General features: G+C 36.5%; 1 protein-coding gene across 2 annotated transcripts in view; it reads right to left on the reverse strand.

Moving 5' to 3' along the window:
* Positions 1 to 18,812, reverse strand: part of LOC106666238 — a 32,196-nt gene extending 13,384 nt beyond the window's left edge. Inside the window, exons 1-4 of one of the 2 annotated variants that reach the window (XM_014393295.2) lie at positions 17,252 to 18,812; positions 4,487 to 4,643; positions 2,018 to 2,125; positions 1,755 to 1,948 (exon numbers count right to left, since the gene is read on the reverse strand). In XM_014393295.2, coding sequence (XP_014248781.1) covers positions 1,755 to 1,948; positions 2,018 to 2,125; positions 4,487 to 4,643; positions 17,252 to 18,745 — 1,953 coding nt within the window. In that variant the 5' untranslated portion in view covers positions 18,746 to 18,812. The remainder of the gene's footprint in view (positions 1 to 1,754; positions 1,949 to 2,017; positions 2,126 to 4,486; positions 4,644 to 17,251) is intronic. The other variant, XM_014393294.2, reaches the window with a different exon arrangement.
* Positions 18,813 to 20,438: the final 1,626 nt, after the last annotated feature.

Consider the following 20,438-nt stretch of genomic DNA (forward strand, 5'->3'; position numbering starts at 1 on the left):
TTATACGTCGAGAGTAAAAGTTTATACGCTCACATTTAAATAAAATGTGACCATATAAATCATATTTGGAGCTATGGCGAATGATAATTAATTATTGGTGCACATCCACTGAGGAACTCATTTATTTGATCTCTAATCCACGAGACTATTATAGAGTAAAGGCTGGTCGATAGAATAAAAGATATAAATAAAGATAAAAAATTCTATATTTTTTCTTTTGATTTGTTTGACACCAAAAGCATTGCTATAATTCTTTAGCATAAGAAAGTGCTTGAGGTTTTTATAAGGATTTTTCTATACATACACATGTGTGCTACGTAAGTTTACTGAATGCTGGATTTGTACACATTTTTGTATTGATCAAACTCTTTCTTTCTTAGTCCATTTTCCTCCCTTCCACTCTCTCTTTCGATGATATCTTTCCGCTCTTTTTCCCCCTCTCTCATCTACCTATCTATCAACCAATCAATTTATCATTCCCTTATCAATACATCTATCTTCAACCATATTTTGGATCGATCAATCAAATTGTCTATATATATAGTATATATAGACAAAACTCTATGGATCTAGATATCAACATATGTATCTTATGTATCATTCTGTTTCTCTATTTAACTCTATTTTATTTAATTTATTTAAGTTTCTTTCTATTGATCTCTCTCTCTTTCTTTCATCCTCACTCTCAATCTCGATGCGACGTCTCTCGCTCTCTTCCTCTGTTTGTACCACTATTTCTTTATATTTCTCTCTCAATCTATTTATCATTCACTTAAGCAACTATCACGCTTTGCCTCCTCCTTACTGTGAGTACTGTCAAACTATATTTCTGTTTCTCTCTCTCTCTCTCTCTCTCTCTCTCTCTCTCTCTCTCTCTCTCTCTCTCTCTCCCTCTCTCTCTTTCTTCCTTTCTTTTTCCATTTTCTCTTTGTTATATCTAGACCGTTAATTTAACAGATAGACTTTAATAACAAAACGCGTCTGACAGACCAAAACTGCGAGGATAAGCAGACCAAAATGACCCCAGACCTAAGGAAGAATTCTCACTATAGAACATAATATGTACTGTTAATCGTGTTACATTCTGTAGATTTAATAAATGTTTATATTAAAAACACGATAGACATTGCATAGACATTTATTATATATATAAAACAAAATCTGCACTCCGAACTTTTTAGTGATAAATAAGCATGTTTATGTAATCTTTGTCTGACTGAAGTGCATTTTAAAATTGGCACATCACACAGGCTAAAATAAATAAAAAGAAAATAATCGATTCTATTCCGTCTACGCGGAAGTCTAGCCCTCAAACCATTGTCCGACGGTAAGGTCAGCCCTGTTTTTTTTAGCAATAATGCTTTAAGTAAATGAAATAAATCAAAATGTATTTATAATCTGTATATATAAATAAGTATATAGATATTAGGCTATCGTTGAAGAGGGGTAGAAGTGGTATGAGTGGTTTGACCTAAAATAGATTTCCTACTGGGTCACATAGACTCACCCGTGAAATCCGTTCCTTTTTCGTGATTTCTTGGCTTTTCAAGGCCCAGGCTTTACAAATCGAAAATTTGACACATTGACAGTAAAATTAAAAAGATTGTGGTGAATTAGACCATTTATATTTGTTTATGATGTGAAAAAATGTTTCCTGGTTGAGCCACTGACATTTAAATGCCATCTTTCACAAGAAAAAGGCTTGTGTTTTCACGTTCGTGCAAAAAAGGCAAAAGATAAATAACGGAAGTTACCTCGTCGGGTCTGGGTTCGATGAGAGAGCTGAAGCTGCCTCTGCTTCCATGGTGCGATTTCCTCCTGAGCTCGAGGAGGGGTTCTTCTGGGGAAAGCTGATTTGTCTTCGCCCTCTCATTTTCGACGCACTGCTCCAAAGGTATGCCGAACACAGTGCCGCCACCGTTCCCGGAACAGCTTTCCGTGCTGCTGCCTGGAACATAGGAAAACTGCCCTAAGTCGATCAACCGTCCGCGTCGTTGCACAGTGTCCCTTTCTTTACCTTTGTCCTTGTGGCTCGAGTCGAAAAAGCCCGTCGTGATCGCTTTCCTCTTCAAGAGATAAGCTTTCCTTTTCGGCTTCTGGACGACGGCCGACGGCTGGGGGCTTTCTGAAAAACAGGTACAGACTTAGAAACGTCTTTTGAATAAATTAATACAAGCTTATTTAAGAAGACATTTTCTTGAATTATGGTGTGAATTGATGAATAAAATGAATTTTTTTTTAATTTTGTATTTTTTTAAGATTCAATACAATTAAGCAAATTTTTTTACTTAACTACACAATTTGCACACCAACCAAACAACTTAGCTTAAAAAGAATCAATTTGTGGTAGAGCAAATTCGAGCTATCTATTGAGGTACAATTATTTTGTGACAGAGCACAGTAGCAAATTAAGTTAAACAAAAATTTTAACAAGAAACAAAGTTGATAGGGGATGTTTTTGGGGAAAATCAAATAAACTTTATACAATTTTTTCCCTTCATTTTGGAAAATCACAAAAATTGCAATAACTTTGAAACGACTCGACCGAACCACAAGGAAATTTACAATGGTTTAGAACCGTATAAACTACAAACTGGCCTCCACAAATAAATTAGGACCGGAGATATAAAATAAACCGTTCGAGGAGATTTGGTTGATTATTAATTTACTAATTTCTTTCACTTCAAATGACATAAAATCATGGAGTGGTAGTAAACTGGCCCAATCCTTTCTCTTTGATCATGGCAACTATTCAGGAAGATGCACATTAATAATGACTGGGCCAAATAGAAAAAAATAATGCCTTGGTTTATAGGCTTAGATGATTGATTTGGGAAAAGAAAATAATGTTATCTATACTTATAAATATGTACATCTTTATTTTTTTTTTTATTTTTTTTTTTACGAGGGTTCGCAACAGCAGAGGTCATATAAACCCTCAGGGTGCCGGTGTTTTTGAAAAAAAGCCCATTTGTAAGTATGTCGGGTTCGAATGCAGGGCCGCTGGATTCGAACCCGGGACCTTTACCTTACAGTGATGAGCGCCGTGTCAAAGACTAAACCTTGCGGCCACCGACGCCCCCCTATTATTATTATTATTATTATTATAGTGACCATCCCTAACCACTAGGCCTTTCTCACTTCCCCTGCCCCCTGGCCCTGATTATAAGATTAAAATTAATAATTTAAAATCAACTTTAAGATTATTTTGTAGTAATATGAGACTCGATTAAAGTTCAGACCATAGTATAGTTATAATAATGTAACTAACACCTGGCACGGGGGCAATTGTATTCGGTCCTGGGACCAAATACTCGAAACTCATGGGAAAGTGCACCAATATCTTCCAAGCTAAGGCAATCGAAAGATTACCCAATTCAACCTGAATAAGGGTACAAAAAAAAAAGAATGTAGCTCTCATGTCAGATAGCCTAGCAGCCACCAAAGCGCTAAGTTCAAACACCATTAGATCAATGATGGTGCTGAAATGCGATACCAAACTAAACAAATTAGGTATGCAGAACAAAGTCAGCTTCGGATGGGTCCCGGGACATGTGGGAGAAGAAGGCGACGAGAAAGTATGCTATAGCGCTGATAGGGCCCGAGCATTTCTGTGGTACAGGAATACACACTATCCTAAGACAGAAGGATAAAAAAGGAAATGAGGGAACAATGGAATTCGCTCATTGGACAAAACCAATCCAAGAAACTCATAACAAACTTTGGTAGGAAAGAGGTAACATAATGTATTAAAGGAAATAGGGAAAAACTGCGAATCCTAACAGACACTGCAAGTTAAATGGACATCTGAAGATTGGCAGAACCCAACGGCACGAGCAGATTCTGTAAAGGATAGTAAACCACATCTACTAACAAACTAAACTATGGTGCTACACTCGCCAGCAGGAGAAAGTGTTTTCGGTGATCCAACGAAATCGCAGAAGAGATTCCACTTGCCGGTATGTTTTAAGCACAGAATAGATGCAATGCCTATTAAAGGGCGCAGTACAATACACAATCCGATTAATACATCTACCATCTAACGCGTGGTTAAATTTTCACCAACGGTTTGACAATATAGTATATCCGTTCAACCTTGATGCCAATAATCTTTAGTTATTTAAAAATAATGAAATTTTTTTCAAGTTGACTGTTTGGATCATTATAGCGAATAGCGATGTTTTTATTAATGTCACGTAATTTCTGCTTGACTTTTTAGCATGTATTGTATACTTTTGGCTTTGAGTTTTGAGTGGGAACAAGCGACTGGCGAGATGTCAACGGGAGCAATAATAATTTTGCATTGAGTAAAGATTTTGCCTCGATCAGATTTTCTACTGTATGAATACGAGCTCGAATTTGAAGCGTGATGCCAACGACTGCTTGGACCGAGGCCAAGAAGAAGAAGAAGAAGAAAAAGGAAAAAATAGACAAACACAATTTTTGATGTTTATTATCCAGCGAAGGATTGTGGAAAACGGCCTACCTGAAGGTATTTTCACAGTGACCCCTAGGTTCAACGCTTGCAGCTTGGCCAAGGCGACCTTCTGCAGGATCCTCCTTTCAATTTCCGTCAACTGCTGCAGCGTTGTCTCCGTCAGCGTAACACTCCGCCCGCTCACGTTACTCCAAACGCATCTACCCTGAAACATAAAACAATCTACTTCTTTCTCTACTTCTGTTCTACAAAAAAAAGATAGATGTAAAATAATAAATAAGAGATAGTTAACGACTAATTCTAACGTTTTCAAAGATCTGTCTTTTAAAAAATTACATAAAACTTTAGTTACATATCTTTTCCTCTCTCACTCGCTCTCTCTCTCTCACTCTCTCTTTCTCTCTCCCTCTCTCTCTGTTTGTCTGTCTGTCTGTCTGTCTGTCTGTCTCTCTCTCTCTCTCTCTCTCTCTCTCTCTCTCTCTCTCTCTCTCTCTCTCTCTGTCTCTCCTTCTGTCTGTCTGTCAGACTGTATCTCTCTCTCTCCCTCTTCTCCTTTCCTCTCCTTTCCTCTCATTATGTTCTCTCTTTCTTAATCCCTCTCCTTCCCTTACTCCTTCTTTCTCTCTATCTTTATTTTCTTTTTCCACAGACGTATAAAAGGAAATAATAATCAACAGTCTCAAAAGCTTGTTCCAGCAGGATCTTTAAAATGTGATGCCCTGAACTTACAGATGGACTTATCCGAAACTTTATTATTATCCAATATATGTATGATATTATTAATTATTTGCTTACCGATAATATATAAGTATTACTATAAGCGCTATTACCCATTCACCGGTTCTCTATGTCACGCATTGTCATCATTCTCATTCACTGTCCATCTTTCTCTCTCTTTTCTTTCATCATTCTCATTTCTGTCTGTCTATCTCTCTCTCTCTCTCTCTCTCTCTCTCTCTCTCTCTCTCTCTCTCTCTCTTCATCTCACTTGTAACCATTTTCTTTAGTTTCTCCTCTCCACATATGTTGTTTAGACCCCCTCTCACTCTCTCTCTTTCTCGCGCTCTCTCTCTCTCTATCTTTTTCTCTCTCCCTCTCTTTCTTTCACTCACTCTCTCCCTTCTCTTCTCCTCTCTCTCTCTCTCTCTCTCGCACTTTCTCACTCACTGACTTTTATAGTCGATATATGTTAGAGGAATAAATACGACTAGTAGGGGCTTTTGCAAAACCGGCCTTGTTGAAACTCAGACTGATCAATAATTATCAACTATCGATTTGCTCATATAACGCAGATATTTGTACAGATGTTCATGGTATCCGGTGATTTTATTTGCTTTGTTTGTGGTTGTATGTACGTACTCCCCGGCATTGCCTCCTTTTTTCTTTTTTTTAGTATTGCAAAATGATCTTCATCTGCGACACCTGGCGTTAACCGTAAAACCCTCTTGCATGACAGCACTTTACTTGGCTTTTATTTGCAGGTTTATTTTTGCTAAATGAGAACTTAAGAAAGAAACATTTTCAGAACTGCAACTAATCGATTTCAGAATAGTAAAAGAAAAGAGTGTCAAAAACAGTCGGATAATTTAGTATTGACGTCAGATACACTGGTTTACAGTGGGTGCCGTAGTAAACTCTTCGAAGGCCGGGTCTTAAGTGCTGGGTCCGCCCTCTCACGATTATTTATTTCGGTTCTGCCACGGACGTCCTTTCGGGATTTTTTTAAAAGGCGGAGGCGTAGGCGGGACCGGAATTTGGCAGCCGAGATCGGGGGATTCGATCGGCTGATATAATTAATTGGATACCCAATGAGATGGAAGATGAGTGGGCCTTCGTCCGGACGGATCAAAGACGATGAAGACTTCGAAACCCCTCCCCGCGCACTCAACGGACCGAAATAAAACTGTTAACAGGTAATTTTAGAAACGAGACCCACTTCCAAAACTGAGCGTTTTACGTAAAAAAAATAATAAAGCGTCTCCCCTTTTAATCTATTAATTTTTATCAAATGGAACCGTTTAAAGCAAAGCGAATCTTGAAGAATTATCCATCGACATGACAATAATAAAGCAATTAAGCCAACTTTCTTATATATTAACAATTAAAGTCCCTTTTCGCCCAAATTTTGTACATATCAAACAAGTTTACAATTACTAAATATAACATGACCGCTCTTCACGAATCCAACAAATTATTAAATGTAACCTTAGGACTATAATGTAACATATATCTATAATCTAACGGCAATACATACAACAAAAAAATAATCATTTATGATCCCTGTTCAGCTACTTCCTAGAAGTGGTTTTGCAAGAATAGACCCAGCTAAGTTGGATTGTGATGATTCACATCAAACAATGAGGCGCGTTGAAATCTATATATACAACATAGAGTTAATAGCCTTCAACAATGTCGATTATGTGAATTTAAATTTTTTACTTCAAATATTGTGAAATCAATACTTCAGAAAAGATTTCCTCTTCGACAATTTAATTTTTTTATATATGACGGTAGAATTTAATGATACTGAACGATTCGTTGAGGATCTGCAGTTTGAAATATGTTAGTGTATGAACAGCCACGTAAATATTGTCTCATAATCAAAATGATGTTTTGTAAAGACAACTTTAATACCAGATCTATAATTGATAGTTTAATTTACATAAAATATAACGTTATTTATTTTCATTCTGCGAATCGGTAATGCATAAGGTAAAAATGACTAATAATAGAAAGTTAGAATAGTAAGCATCTGCTTAAACAGGTATGAACCTTTGTGAATTAAACTGTTTTCCATGAAAAAATAAAACTTTATTTAAGCAGACGAATAAATAATAATCTATGATGTGCCACTTTTTGGGCACTTTCAACACGACACACAGTCACATTGGCACATCCCACACAGAAAACCTTTGAGCCCTGAAGATGATCTCAATAAAGATCGAAACGTTGGGACGACAAAGCAAATGTTTTTCTAAACCTACGTCACACCAGACCACAACTCACGATCTCCAAACAATCATAAATAATAATAAACAGTCTAAAAAGTTTGTTCCAGCAAGGACTTTAAAATTTAAAGCTCCAAGTTTAGATGAAATTATCCGGAAATTAATTATTATACAATATACATATATTACCTACAGACAGATTGTTATTCATGTACACTCTTGTAATTGTTTTTTGTATAAAAGGAAAAATAAAGTATATATATATATATATAATCAATCAATCGATCACTTCTCTATTAATATTATATATGCGCATACGCTCAGAATCTGTTTCTCTCTCTCTCTCTCTCTCTCTCTCTCTCTCTCTCTCTCTCTCTTTCTTTCTCTCTCCTAGTTTCCTTTACTCTTACATTTCTCTCTTTTTTCTTCTCCCTTACCTCTACATCCTAAACTTCCCAATCGCTTTCTCTTTCTTTATCTCTCTCCCTTCTCTCTCTCTCTCTCTCTCGATCTTTATCTCTCCCTTTATTTTCCTACTTTTCCTTTCTCTATCTCGGTTTATCAATTTCCTTTCCTCTTCCTCCTTTCTCTGTCTCTATCCCTATCTTCCTCCTTCCCTCCCTCTGTCAATAACTCCAGCTCTCTCTCTCTCTCTCTCTCTCTCTATATATATATATATATATATATATATATCTGTCTACCTATCTCACTTTCTTTCTACCTTCCCCTTTAATTACAGTTACGTCCACAATATTTTTCTATTTCCCCCCTTTCGCTTTCTGTTTCATTTCCTCTTACACACCTTATTCTCTTCTTTTCCTTATGTCTTCATGCTAGTCTTCCAAATCGCTATATCCCCCCCCCTCTCTCTCTCTCTCTCCCTCTCTTTCTCTCTCTCTCTCTCTCTCTCTCAATAAGTTGACACCTATAATTATTTAAATTATTATATACAGTAAGAAAAATATATCGATTTTCATTCCTAAGATAGATTAATAAGAGTTCGCAGTTCAAACAGTTTGGCGCCTTGTTGATGTATAATTATGATTTATACGTTTTTTGTGTGCTAAGATCATTGCATTGTAAGTAAGTATTTATGTACATATGTGTGTAGAACAATTAAACACCCAGAGTTTCCTCGCATTTTTTGTTTCCATCTCCAGCGGTGTAATTTATTGATTTCGCCTCTTTCACAGCAAAGGACAACATAAACATGGGGAAACGTCCAGGTCCATGTATTGATTATTTTGTTATAGACCTCAATATGAGTGTCTTAAACATCAAAATAAATCGACTTTATTTATAAATATCCTTATTTCGTTTTACTTTTATCAAATAAGGTTTGCGTCTGTAATTGGATTTGCAAAAATTTCATTCCAGGGTGGTATTATTTTATGTACGAGTTAGGATTTTCATTCCGAGGATAATAATGTCCAAGTCCAAAGTGAACAATGCTAAACTGACGTATACAAAAGTAATAAATGTCAGTGAGATTGTGATTCGTTTAATTTTAGATCTATTTGTTTCCCGGTTTATGAGTAACGGTTGAGCAGCGGTCCGGAGTTTTGTTGATTTTAACGTCACACCCCTTGAGGATTGCGAACCCGGTGTTTATGTCGTAAACATTTTAAGCCGTCCACATTGTGCCGAGCTGTACTCGGATAAATTGTCTCGGCAAGGTATTCGAGCCCGGTTTTTAATCCAAGGATGAAGAAAAGCCGTGTCTGGCTGGCCCTGTTTCTAGTCCATACTCTAAACACTGCTCTCGACCTGAGGCGCCTCTCATCTTTGTTTGCTTTTAAAAGTCGAAACATCTTACCAGTCCGTAACTTTTTTTCCAATAGAAAGAAGAGAAACTTAAATGTTTTTTAAACCTGTTTAAATAAGTAAACTCTGCTTTACTTCAATAGTTAAATAATAGCAACTACTGATTCTAATGAACACAAAATATGTAGCGCATAAAATATATAGCATTATAATCATTTCGATTTGAGTCAAATTTATATATTAGGATTAAAATTCTGTAAAGTGGTCTCCAATGATGTTTATCATTCTAAAACTAAAAGTGTCAGCAAAAAGGCTAATAATATTTTTGTCTAATTAGGCGAGTTTTAATTCAATTCAATTAACATCTCAGCATTAAAAGGATTTAAAGTTGTCTCCAATGACTTTTTGATAATATTGAAAAAACTAACAGGAAAAATTATAGAGTGAACGAAAAGGCTAATAGAATTTTAGTAAAGAAATTAGTACCTTAGCATTAAAAGACTGTAAAGTGATATCCAACGATTTATTAGTATTATTAAAAAAATTACAGAGTGAACGGAAAGGCTAATAGAATTTTAGTAAAGAAATGATCGTTTAAATTTGTCTCTAATTATATCTCAACAATATAAAACTGGAAAGTTGACTGCAGTAATTGTTTTAGTATTACGCCATATTTCTAAAAAACTAACGGCTAGCAAAAAGGCGAATAGTATTTTCGTTTAATAAGGTGACTGTGAAGCTGTCTCCAATGGCTCCAACATATGGCTCCGAAATAAACGAAGAAACCATATGGGTGTTCAAGCAGATATACATGCCATTAATGCTTGTTCCCTAGAAAAATTTAAAAGAGGTTATACTGGCAAAAAATCCTCGTAAGATCGGATAGCGAAGCAGCTATTAAAGCGTTAGCCTGTAAAAAAATCAGATCAAAAATAGTCAGTGAATGCATCCAAAATCTCCAAAACATAACAACCTGATGATATCTTGGGTGCCAGGAAAAGAATTTTTGGTAATGAAAAAACAGACACGCTGGCCAGAGGAAAATTTACAAGACCATATATACAGAGGGCCAGATATAGGACTATCCGGTCCACTGGCATCTGAGAAGACATCTACATAACATAGGTATATTCAATGATGATCCCATTTGCAAATTATGCAATGAGGAGGACGAAACAGTCACCCATATCACCTTCGAATGCGAAGCAACAGCTCAATTGAGATCTAACCGGATACAAAAAAAAAATGCCCTCATACTTCTGATTGAGTCGATTGTACTGAACTAGGGAACTAAGTCCACCACCACCATCATCAAGGTGATTTTGAAGACATTTTCTGGCTAAAATAAGAAATTTATTAGCAATAAGGTAGACGTTTTCAATAAGTGTCCAGTATTACTCCGTTAATAGTTTCTTATTTAGTGATATAAACGGCTGGAGCCAGATGGGACTAGGATGGGAGAATGGCTGTTCAGACTGGACACCGTCCGACTAAATCTACTACGAGTGTAAACCTACAGATCTGAAATAGAACTAGACAGAAATAGATGTGGTCGCGACCCCTTCGAATATTCACCGAATCGCCTCATTTCGATCGAGACCTCTTTCCCCACTGCATGTCCTTGTTATATCAACTTTAAACTCGATGTTTGTTTTTTCACAACAACACAAACAATTCAATCAAAACGTGAACATTCTGTTTATTTAAGATGTTTTTGTTCTTCAGGCTGTATTTTTACAATTGTCAATTCCACTCGTTTCAAATGTCATTTTGCACATACAAATAATATTAGTACACATACAAATAAAGCTTGTATGTGACATATGAAACCGTCATGAATGAGGTATAGAAAAAAAACAGATTTTATCCAATTTAATACGGCTTTAATTAGATTTCTACTTTTAGCCTACATAAACAAACTTTCGTTTATTTTTACAGTTTGTTCGGAGATGACCTGTCGACAATAAACATTTATTGAAGTTTTTACATGTTATTTGATTAAAGATAACGTGATGTTTGCGAATCGGAAGGGAAAAAGCCGCTGAAACTACGGGGTTTAAAAAATACCAACGAGACATGAGCCTTGATAGTAGATCGAGTCTGAGCAAACTTGATGTCTATGGTGTAATAGCGGCTCGATTCCAAAACAACCTGTCAGAATTAGATGTATAAAAATATATGAAGACACCTTTATTAGGTGGTGACCGACCTTCATCAAAGCAGCGATTATAATTTTTAAAAAAAAATTTCAGCAGCTTATTTACCTTGTAATAGTTGTACATATTTTTTCTTTCTTTTTTTCAAGAGGGGAAGATTTTGTCAGGATTAGATGTGTATACATAACAAGTAGAGGGGGCTATCCCCAAAGATCAGTGATAGTGTGTGCTTTATGGACAACGGCCTATCCTGTTATTGAGTGGCTCCTATCACTGAGAAAACGTTACCTTTCATTATTCCTTTTATTATTTTATTAAATAAGAAAAAAGGGACTTTGAAATCCTGGCGTTAAGTCTCGTCACAAACCACGGGACTGGTAATTTCAAGGTATGGGAACGGGAAGCTGCAGAAATATCCAGGTTCATCGGGATGAATTTTATAACCCACTCTTTGTTTATTTATGTATGCGCCAATTGCAATGCTTTAACACCAAAAAATACAAGTAAGAAATAAAAAGGAACTACTCATTAGTCACTCCTACGTATTAGCAGTAATCGCTTTCACTATCATTTAGGAGGTCGCGAGGATTCAGTCGCCAGGAGGATTTCTTGGAATGGTGCGTATGAAATTTTTCTGACATGATGGTTTGCGGGACATGATAATTCTATGTGAAACCTCTTGCGCTGTTTTACGATACTTCAAGGACATATTGGATATTAAGATCATTGTGAATTATAGATTGTATACATATAATGACGATGGTTAGGAGGATTTTGGATTGTAGGGATTGAAACGTTTTGTTACATCTCAAAGTTCGAAGACAAATGTCTAAATGGGTCTCAAAATAGTTTATTTTGTAGGATCAGTTTTGATCATTTGACCAGCAAAGACTTCGTTAAGAAGTTACTGCCCTTAATGTGTGATATGTGTGGGTTCCATGTAAGTCGTTTATCAATGTACAGCTCAAGGTAGCGGACTACATTAGCTGGTGGGACAGGGATACTATTGTAGTAGATGGAGCAGTGGTTATTCTCCGAAGGGTGAAAGTGACATGTTCACATTCTTGTATGTTTATCTTCCACCACTTGAATCACTGCTCAAGTGATGTGACATGTGTTTGCAGGTTTCATCTCAACATGGCAGGATCTTCATGAGTGCAAAGGATGGTGGTATCATTAACATAGGTGGAAAGGTTTCATAAATGGTAGGGATAGATATAGATAGGTAGGGATATAGAGGATGGGTAAATGTACGTCCTTGTGGTATTCCTGCTTCTGAACGATAGACGAGTGATGGAGACCAGACTAGAAAGTATTCGTCGGTTACGTAGGACCTAGGATCATTCGGAGTGAAAAAAAATTTCCATTGGGATGGAAAGTATGCTATTCTTAGAACAGAATTGTAAAGGTTGATAAAGAAAACTACAGCTTTTCTAGGTAGATGTCGAAGAATTTTGGCAGTCAGTTCAAAACCAGGAGCCTTCTTGTGTTGGCTTATACCAATAATAGATAGAGAAATTGGAAAATATGTTAGATAAATATATCAAATTCACTTCTTAAGCTCACAAATCGAAACACATACTCGTCGCACAATCACTTAATACGTATTTGAAAACCTATAGAAAATGAACTACACTAAAAGGAAAGGTAAACAAGTGGAGATATCTAGTATTTAATGAAAAGATAGATGAACTAGCAAAAGATGCTATAAGAAAAGGTAGTTAAACTCATTTCACAGATCTGTACAGCAAACTAAAAGGAAAATACTGAAAAAATTGGCAAAACAGGTACGGAAATAATGACAAGGTTTTACAAAAGTGTACAACCGACATGTGGAACACAGTGGTTCAAGGGTGTACCCGTAATAAAAAAATATGGAATTAGGTTCCGGTCTCATTTTAAAATTTAAAAGCAGGCTTCCACCCACCACTCCTAACTAATCCTGAATTCCTTGGATCGCTGGTTGAAGGCGAGAATTGGCTCTGAATTTTCAGTCACCAAGACCATCAAGGCCGGCGTTCCCTAAGGGATTATCCTAGAACCAAACATTTACACAGTTTACACGCTGACATTCTGATATACCGTAACACCCACGTCACAACTTTCACGGACGACCCTGCAATCCTTACACTCTGACTTTAACTTTGCAGCAGAAGCAACGCACGCACACCTAGGCGTTCCCAGTTAGAAGACGTACCTGCCCACGAGTGCAGTAAGGTATATGATCTACATCCAATAAATCCGTTACATTTGGTTCGGAATTATATCGAAGACACATAAAACAAACAAAAAATCAAGAACTGAACCGAAGATAGAAACAACTCAGACACGTACTTGGACCCAAATCCGCACTAAGTACACACAAATTAACAATATACAAGACACTAATTTGACCAATTTGGATTACGGAGTCGTGCTATGGGGTGCAGTGAAGCCATCTAAGACCCAAATAATTGAATAATTTCAATCAAATGCCCCCCCATCGTCAACGCTTCTTTCTATGTCCCTACCCAAATCAATCACAAAGATCTAGACATCCGATTCGTGAAATTCATGATTTGAACATGATTCTCAACTTTCAATCCACCAGCTCAAGCCCTTCATCAACGTCCCAATCTAGAAAATCTCCACGTCGCCTTAGATGACAGTGGCCTAATGACCTAACAAACCCTAAACCTCTCCCCCAACGCCCTAGTCTGAAAGGTTCCTCCCTGATCTTTCGTTCACATCGATAAAGGTATAAATTTTGTACAGAATGCAATAAAAAAAAAATTACGCGTAAATTTCGCAATTTGTTGGGGAATATTAATACAAAATAAACAGGGTTCAGGTCGATGTGACACGTATTTAGAGGTGGAACCAGATATGTTAAAAAGAAAAGTAGAACTATGATTTATTTATTTAGAAATCGTGAGATGCGGTCTGGTGTGATGTAGGTTTCAGAAAAACATTTTCTTTACGTGCCAACGTTTCGATCATTATTGAGATCATCTTCAGAGCCTGGGATTTACAAACATTGTTTACATATTACAATTACATTTTGGATGTGGAAGGACTATGATTTATCTTAATGAATTTCTAAATTTATCATTCAATTACAGTACAATTTTGGAATCAAGTGATGTGCTACAGAGATAGTAGAATACTTAAAAGATTGGCATTGTATGGCGAATTAATGAAATATATTGAGACATGGGTATGACTGATTAGCCTAGCGTAAAAAATAGCATCAAATATACTCTGATAGGTGCAAAGTGGATAATTAGGTAGGAGCTGCAGTAATTGTTTATAGCAACGACAAGATTAAACTGAAGCTGGGACTAGCTTAGCTATTTCCTTTCCTAGAGGCACTTCAACGACTCTCACTGCAGCATAGAGAAGAGAACATTAAAAGTGCGGTAATAAAGACAGATAAACAAATTTCTCTAGACGTGTTTCAAAATGGTAAACAAAGGAGCTCAATGATATCAGAGTAATTGTAAAAGTAATCGTGATTGGATGGAAGATATGCACAAAAGGAACAGCGCACCCGAACCTCGCAAAATACAGAACTGGAATCAGTACCAGTTGCAGCATCAAAAAGATATGTCTTAGCAATGAAAACAAAGAAAACTATAGCCGAGTTAGAGGAACGCGGTACACCAAATGGGTCACAAACCAAGCCATTCTTCCTCACAATACATTCGAGGATAATGCTGGATGGACAAACTTCGTTACCAACTTTTTATATAGTTTTTCACGGCTAGAACGAGAATGTCCCATTAAATTGAAACTTTTTATGACGTAATGAAATCGAAACCGAATTCGAAGCAGTCGCAGGTTAACAGCTTCCCTTTCCGCCGAGATTTTTACGATTTAACATGTTTATTGTTGGTAGCTGAGACAATTTTAGAACAGTGGACATTTCCGTTAGCCACTTTTTTCTCTTTATATCAAATGCAATAATTACATCCCGCCACTACTATTCTCTCCTTCTTTCGTCTATTTCTATTTTCTATTTCGAGACGCTCGTTGGTGCTATTGTTTGGTAGAGGTTTTTATAGGCGGCATTTTATCAACATCGACATGTCTGTTGCTAACATTAAAAAAGACGAAGGATTTGTAACCCTTTTTTTGACGTTTTATCAATTTTGGCAATGGCATAGAGTTTGTGAAATCGTATATTTGATATTGTATCTTCAAGTTCAAAAGAGGACTGGGATCGTAAAAATTAATAAACAAAAGAGTTTATGTGCGGTACATAATGTCTGAACTGTTAATTTTTTTGTCTATTTCTACTATTTTTCACTACATGCTCTGTTGAACAGTGGCTAACGCCCTAATCCAATTTCGTCGCGGATTATAGTACATTCAAAAATAAAGACTGTATGCTTACCAAAAACTGGCAGTAAATTTGGATAATTAAAATATTAATTTCAAGCCCAATCGGTCTGACAAAAAATGTTGTTTAGTATAAACTTGATAATTTGCCAGAAAAAAACATAAAATATAAATAAATCGAAATGAATTGAATATAAATTGTTTGGCTGGGGTTTGATTTTTAATGAAATATTTCTGTGAACCTGTCTGTGTTTAGGAAAATAAAGTGATTAAGTTAAAAAAATATTTTAAACTAAGCAATTATTAAAAACAATTTTGTAATAGAATGTTTATTACTATCAACTTTTTTTTTAGATAAGTAGAACAACTTTTATTTGAGAAGAGAAAATAGATTTTTAAAGTTAGATGCATCTAAATTTGCTTTAGTACGGCCCAACATTTCGCTCAAGAACGTTCACAGATTTATTGTGAAAAAATGAACATGTTAGTTTATTTATTTATTTTTTTGTATTTCAATAATATTGAAATATTTAGGCAGTATTTACGCCATTTGATTATAATTAGATTGAAAACTTAAACAAATGTTTATAAAAATATTTAGATCAACAATCCTTTATGAGCTTCAAGAGTATAATTTTTTTTCTTTAAATGTAAAATTTTTGGTTCAGTACAATGATCCGACAATAAACCGATTATCCTATTTCTATCTTCGACGACTTAACACCGAAGTTGTTTTGCATAGCTAAGTATGTGATAATTTTAAAGCGGAACTTCCGAATCCGAAGATGTATTTCGAGAAGTGTTCTTTTCCGTAAATGTTTTCTCGGTTTTGTACGAACTTAGCCGTTCGATTTATCATGAAAGGACGGAATATTTGGCCTGAACCGCTTAAAAACAAGCGTGTTTGCGTGCTCCGGGTCGGCGAATTCTCCAGACTTTTTACCGAATCGACTGCCAATTCTTTTTTCCGCGTAAATTTGAAAATTTACGATGTTAAAATACGCAATTAAACCTTGTAGTACACGAGTGCAAATAAGGGTTTACCAACTAATAAACTATCAAATTTGACCATTCAAAAATGCCGCAACAACTCGGCTAAAAGACTTCGTAGAAAGTCTTAATTTTTACATGCGAATTTTAACTACGTTTCTAGTTGATAAAGATATACACATTTTGCGGTTATAAATAATACTTTTTTTCAAGTGATTTATAACTGACTACCACTGTCTAAGCTTAGAACATACATCAAAACATTTCCAAGGTTTTTTCCCTGCAGTTTCTCTTACTTAATCATTAATACTAATCAAAGTTTATTAATATACTCTGTGCTGGAATTTTCATTCTAATGTTTGTGCAGTAAGGTAGAAAATACCTACTGTACGTTTGTACAATAGTTCTGAAAATATTTATTTTTTTAAGAATGTTAAAAAGAAATGGTTTAAATTATCTGTGTTCAAGTTTTGTTAACCCTTCTATAAAATACACCGTAAACAACAGAAAATTTTAAAACACACGTTTTTAAGTATTGCTAATATCGGAGGGGCCAAATAGAAGTTTAAACATTGTATAAAAATGGATAAATATAAGTGTAAATTAAAAGTATGTAAAAGTAAATTTTGATTTACCTGTGGGGTCCATACTGATGTTGCGGAAGGGGTGGCGCGGCTTTGACTCTTAGACCTGGATTTCCAGATCTTCTTCGAGACGAGCCTGCTTCCAGGCACGACGCTCGTCGAACTCTTGGATTTGTGCATCGTCCCGCCACCTCCTGGAACAGGGGCAGATTTGTCCTGTAGGCCATGTAGTAAGTTTGTGAGGAATGTCTGGCCGGAGGACAAGAAGGACTTGGAAGTCGGCGAGGTCGGGGAGACGGTCCCCTCTGTCAGGCTAGACCTGGAGCTAGGGTAGTCGATCTCCGTCGTCTCGATCTTCAGATCCCGGAGAGCGACGATCCAACTCTCGTCCGTCTGTGCGGATTTGTCGGTCCCGTCGTCTTCCGATATCGACGGTTCCCCTTTACCCTTGATGTTACGCAGATTCCTGTCGTAGTTGACACGCTTGAAACGGTCGGCTTTGTCCGAGTCGACGCTCTTTTTCCTCGCCATACGCAAATACCTTTTGATAGTGTCACTCACTGAAGGAGATACATCGTCGTTATCGACAGAACTCCTCCTGCCACCTGCCGCCATGAATTTCGCCTCTTTCTCCGCGGTTTCCGCTTCTTTCGCCCTGACTTTCTTCACTTCCTCGTTTATCACAGCCCAGGATTGGGGCGGTATCGACCGAGTTTGAGTACCTAGAGACGTGATGCGTTCGGGTTCGACGACGAGCGGAGAATTAGGCGCCGTGGAGGATTCTGCGGTGTCCTCTTCTTCCTCCTCCTCTTCTTCTTCGGATTTCGGAAGCCATCCTTTCATTCTTACAGTAAACCCCCGAGATTTTCTTAGCTCGAAATACAGTCTTTCTAATTTCTTCCTGTCGGTCAGCAAATCGCTTATAACTTTTTCCCTGTTAGTCGATTTTGAGTAGTACCTCCTTAGAATTTCCAACAGGCTCGTGTCCACATGTCGCTCCGGCGTTATCACAGGTCTCCTGGATGAAATATGATCGAATTGTTCTTTGAGCTTATCAAACAGGATCTGTATGTCTAAAGACCCGTAGAGGAAATTTTTAAGAGTACTTATTAATTCTTCGTCCTCTTTGGGTTTACCGAAAAGAAACTCCTCCTTCATCCTAGGAAGATCCAACCTGCTCGAAGAGCTTGAAGTCGACGGCTGTTCAAGATCTTTCTTGATTTCTTCGGCTTCGTCGGCCGACCAAGTCTTCTCTCTATAGCTGCCTCCTTTCTTCCTTCTCCGGCCTCTTCTCATGACCATGGCGCCGGGATAAGACTGTTTCCTCCAGAGCAGAAACTTCGACTCTTTGCTACACACCTCCTGGAAGTAAGCTTCGATTTTCGGCAAATCCTCCGGTCCACGGATCGGGTGGCCTTCCGGGATGAGCCTCCTCCCGGCGTCGGCCATGTATCTCCACGTCTTCCTGGTGAGGAGCCATCGCTCTTTTTTCTTCTTACCGGTCGGCGAGAACTTGCCCATCTTCCCTGAAGGAGCTCCATCCATATCACCCGCACATCCCTGAAACTCCGCACTCACACACTGACAGACACTTGCCAACTTTGTCGAATATTTGTTTCTAATCTCAGCATTCCTCCCTCCCTCTATCCCGTCTTCTATATTTATATTCCTTCGCTAACCCGGGGAAACTTCCCGCCTTTGATTAATATCGGGTTCGATATCGCTCTTGCAGATGGCACTACTCGACGGCCAGACATTCCTCAACTCGGTATATCAACATAAACATTCACTAAATACCACCAGCTACAAGTGAAAAAATAACACAAAAACAATATGATAAAATTATCAGTCAACCAGTCTTAAACAGGTACACAAAAAGTTTGAAACGAAAAGTAAATAACAAAGAGCTAAACATAAGCACAGTTCAGCGTGTAAATCGAAACAACCGCATTTTTAAAATTCCACATTCCTTTCGTAGCATACTTTGAATCTGAATAATTCCAGATGCAAACTATTTTTGAAGTTTAAATCTTATTAAGAATTTTTACTTACCAATTGATAATTTACTTTTCTTAGCTGTATGAAATATGTATTTAACGTACCATCATTATTTAAGTGCAAAAGCGTAGATTATAAGATTGAATCTTGCTTAAATCAAATTCAATCAACAGAAAAAATGTTTTATAATTTCTAAAGGTCTATAGTTTTATTTTCATTACTGAACATTTTAGCCATAGAAACTGATCTTTTGTCGTCAATACATAATATGTAACTATATCAATGATTGTGGATTTTTTGAAGCAATATTATGTACAATCAATAAGTGATAAAATTTCATTTTTGATAGAGAACAAGATGATTCAGTAATATCATGAACAATTCATTCAGAAGATAGTGCTGAACAAAAGATAAATATATGAATCGGAAAACATGCAAGATAAATGTAAAATGGAAAACTATTTATTTGTATAAACAATTGTTTTTATAACTGGAATTCATGTAATTTTTAACAGAAGATTTATATACATTTAGCTCTACATTTTTAAAATATTAGAAAATAAAGTTACATTATACAGTAAACAAAAATAATTTTAAAAAAACACTATGTAATATGTATTATCGTTTTAACTTATCTAAAATATCAAGAAATGAAAGGTAGTGATTTTCAAGCGTGAATAGTAAATCTTTTAACATGAAGCTTACCAACCTTGAATCCTGTTGGATCCAATGCTGCTATTCCCCAGTCATTTTTAGCAACTCCTTTAACTCCGCATATCCTGATAGGGATACCAACACTCCGCATTATGGTGCGAAATCTTGGGAATTCAGTCATTTCAGTGTATCCACCTTTTGAGCATTTTTTACGTTACGTCATTAGATTACCACAACTGGTTTCCAACCTCTCCAGGTAATGAGGTGGGTTCTGAGACAATTGAAAGAAGGCATTTGAAAAAACCTGTTTGTACAGCTTGGAACTATAGAAACCCTCTCTAACAACGGAATGACATCATTTCCTCATATGCAAGATATAAATAAGAGTATAAATAAGATTTTAGGAGATACTTTGTCAGGTTGCGTGTTTCGGCATTTCGCAACATTTAGTGTTTTCCAATAAGTACAGATTGATTTATGTCAATTTTATAATTACGACAATCTCTTTGACTTTTTTACTTGTCCAAAATGCTTTTTTCATACGTTTCTTCAGTGTCGATGTTTTAAATTAAAAAAAACATATATT

Source organism: Cimex lectularius, unplaced genomic scaffold (genome assembly GCF_000648675.2).
Source record: "Cimex lectularius strain Harlan isolate CLEC.00 unplaced genomic scaffold, Clec_2.1 scaffold5, whole genome shotgun sequence".
In the NCBI taxonomy this organism is placed as follows: domain Eukaryota; kingdom Metazoa; phylum Arthropoda; class Insecta; order Hemiptera; family Cimicidae; genus Cimex; species Cimex lectularius.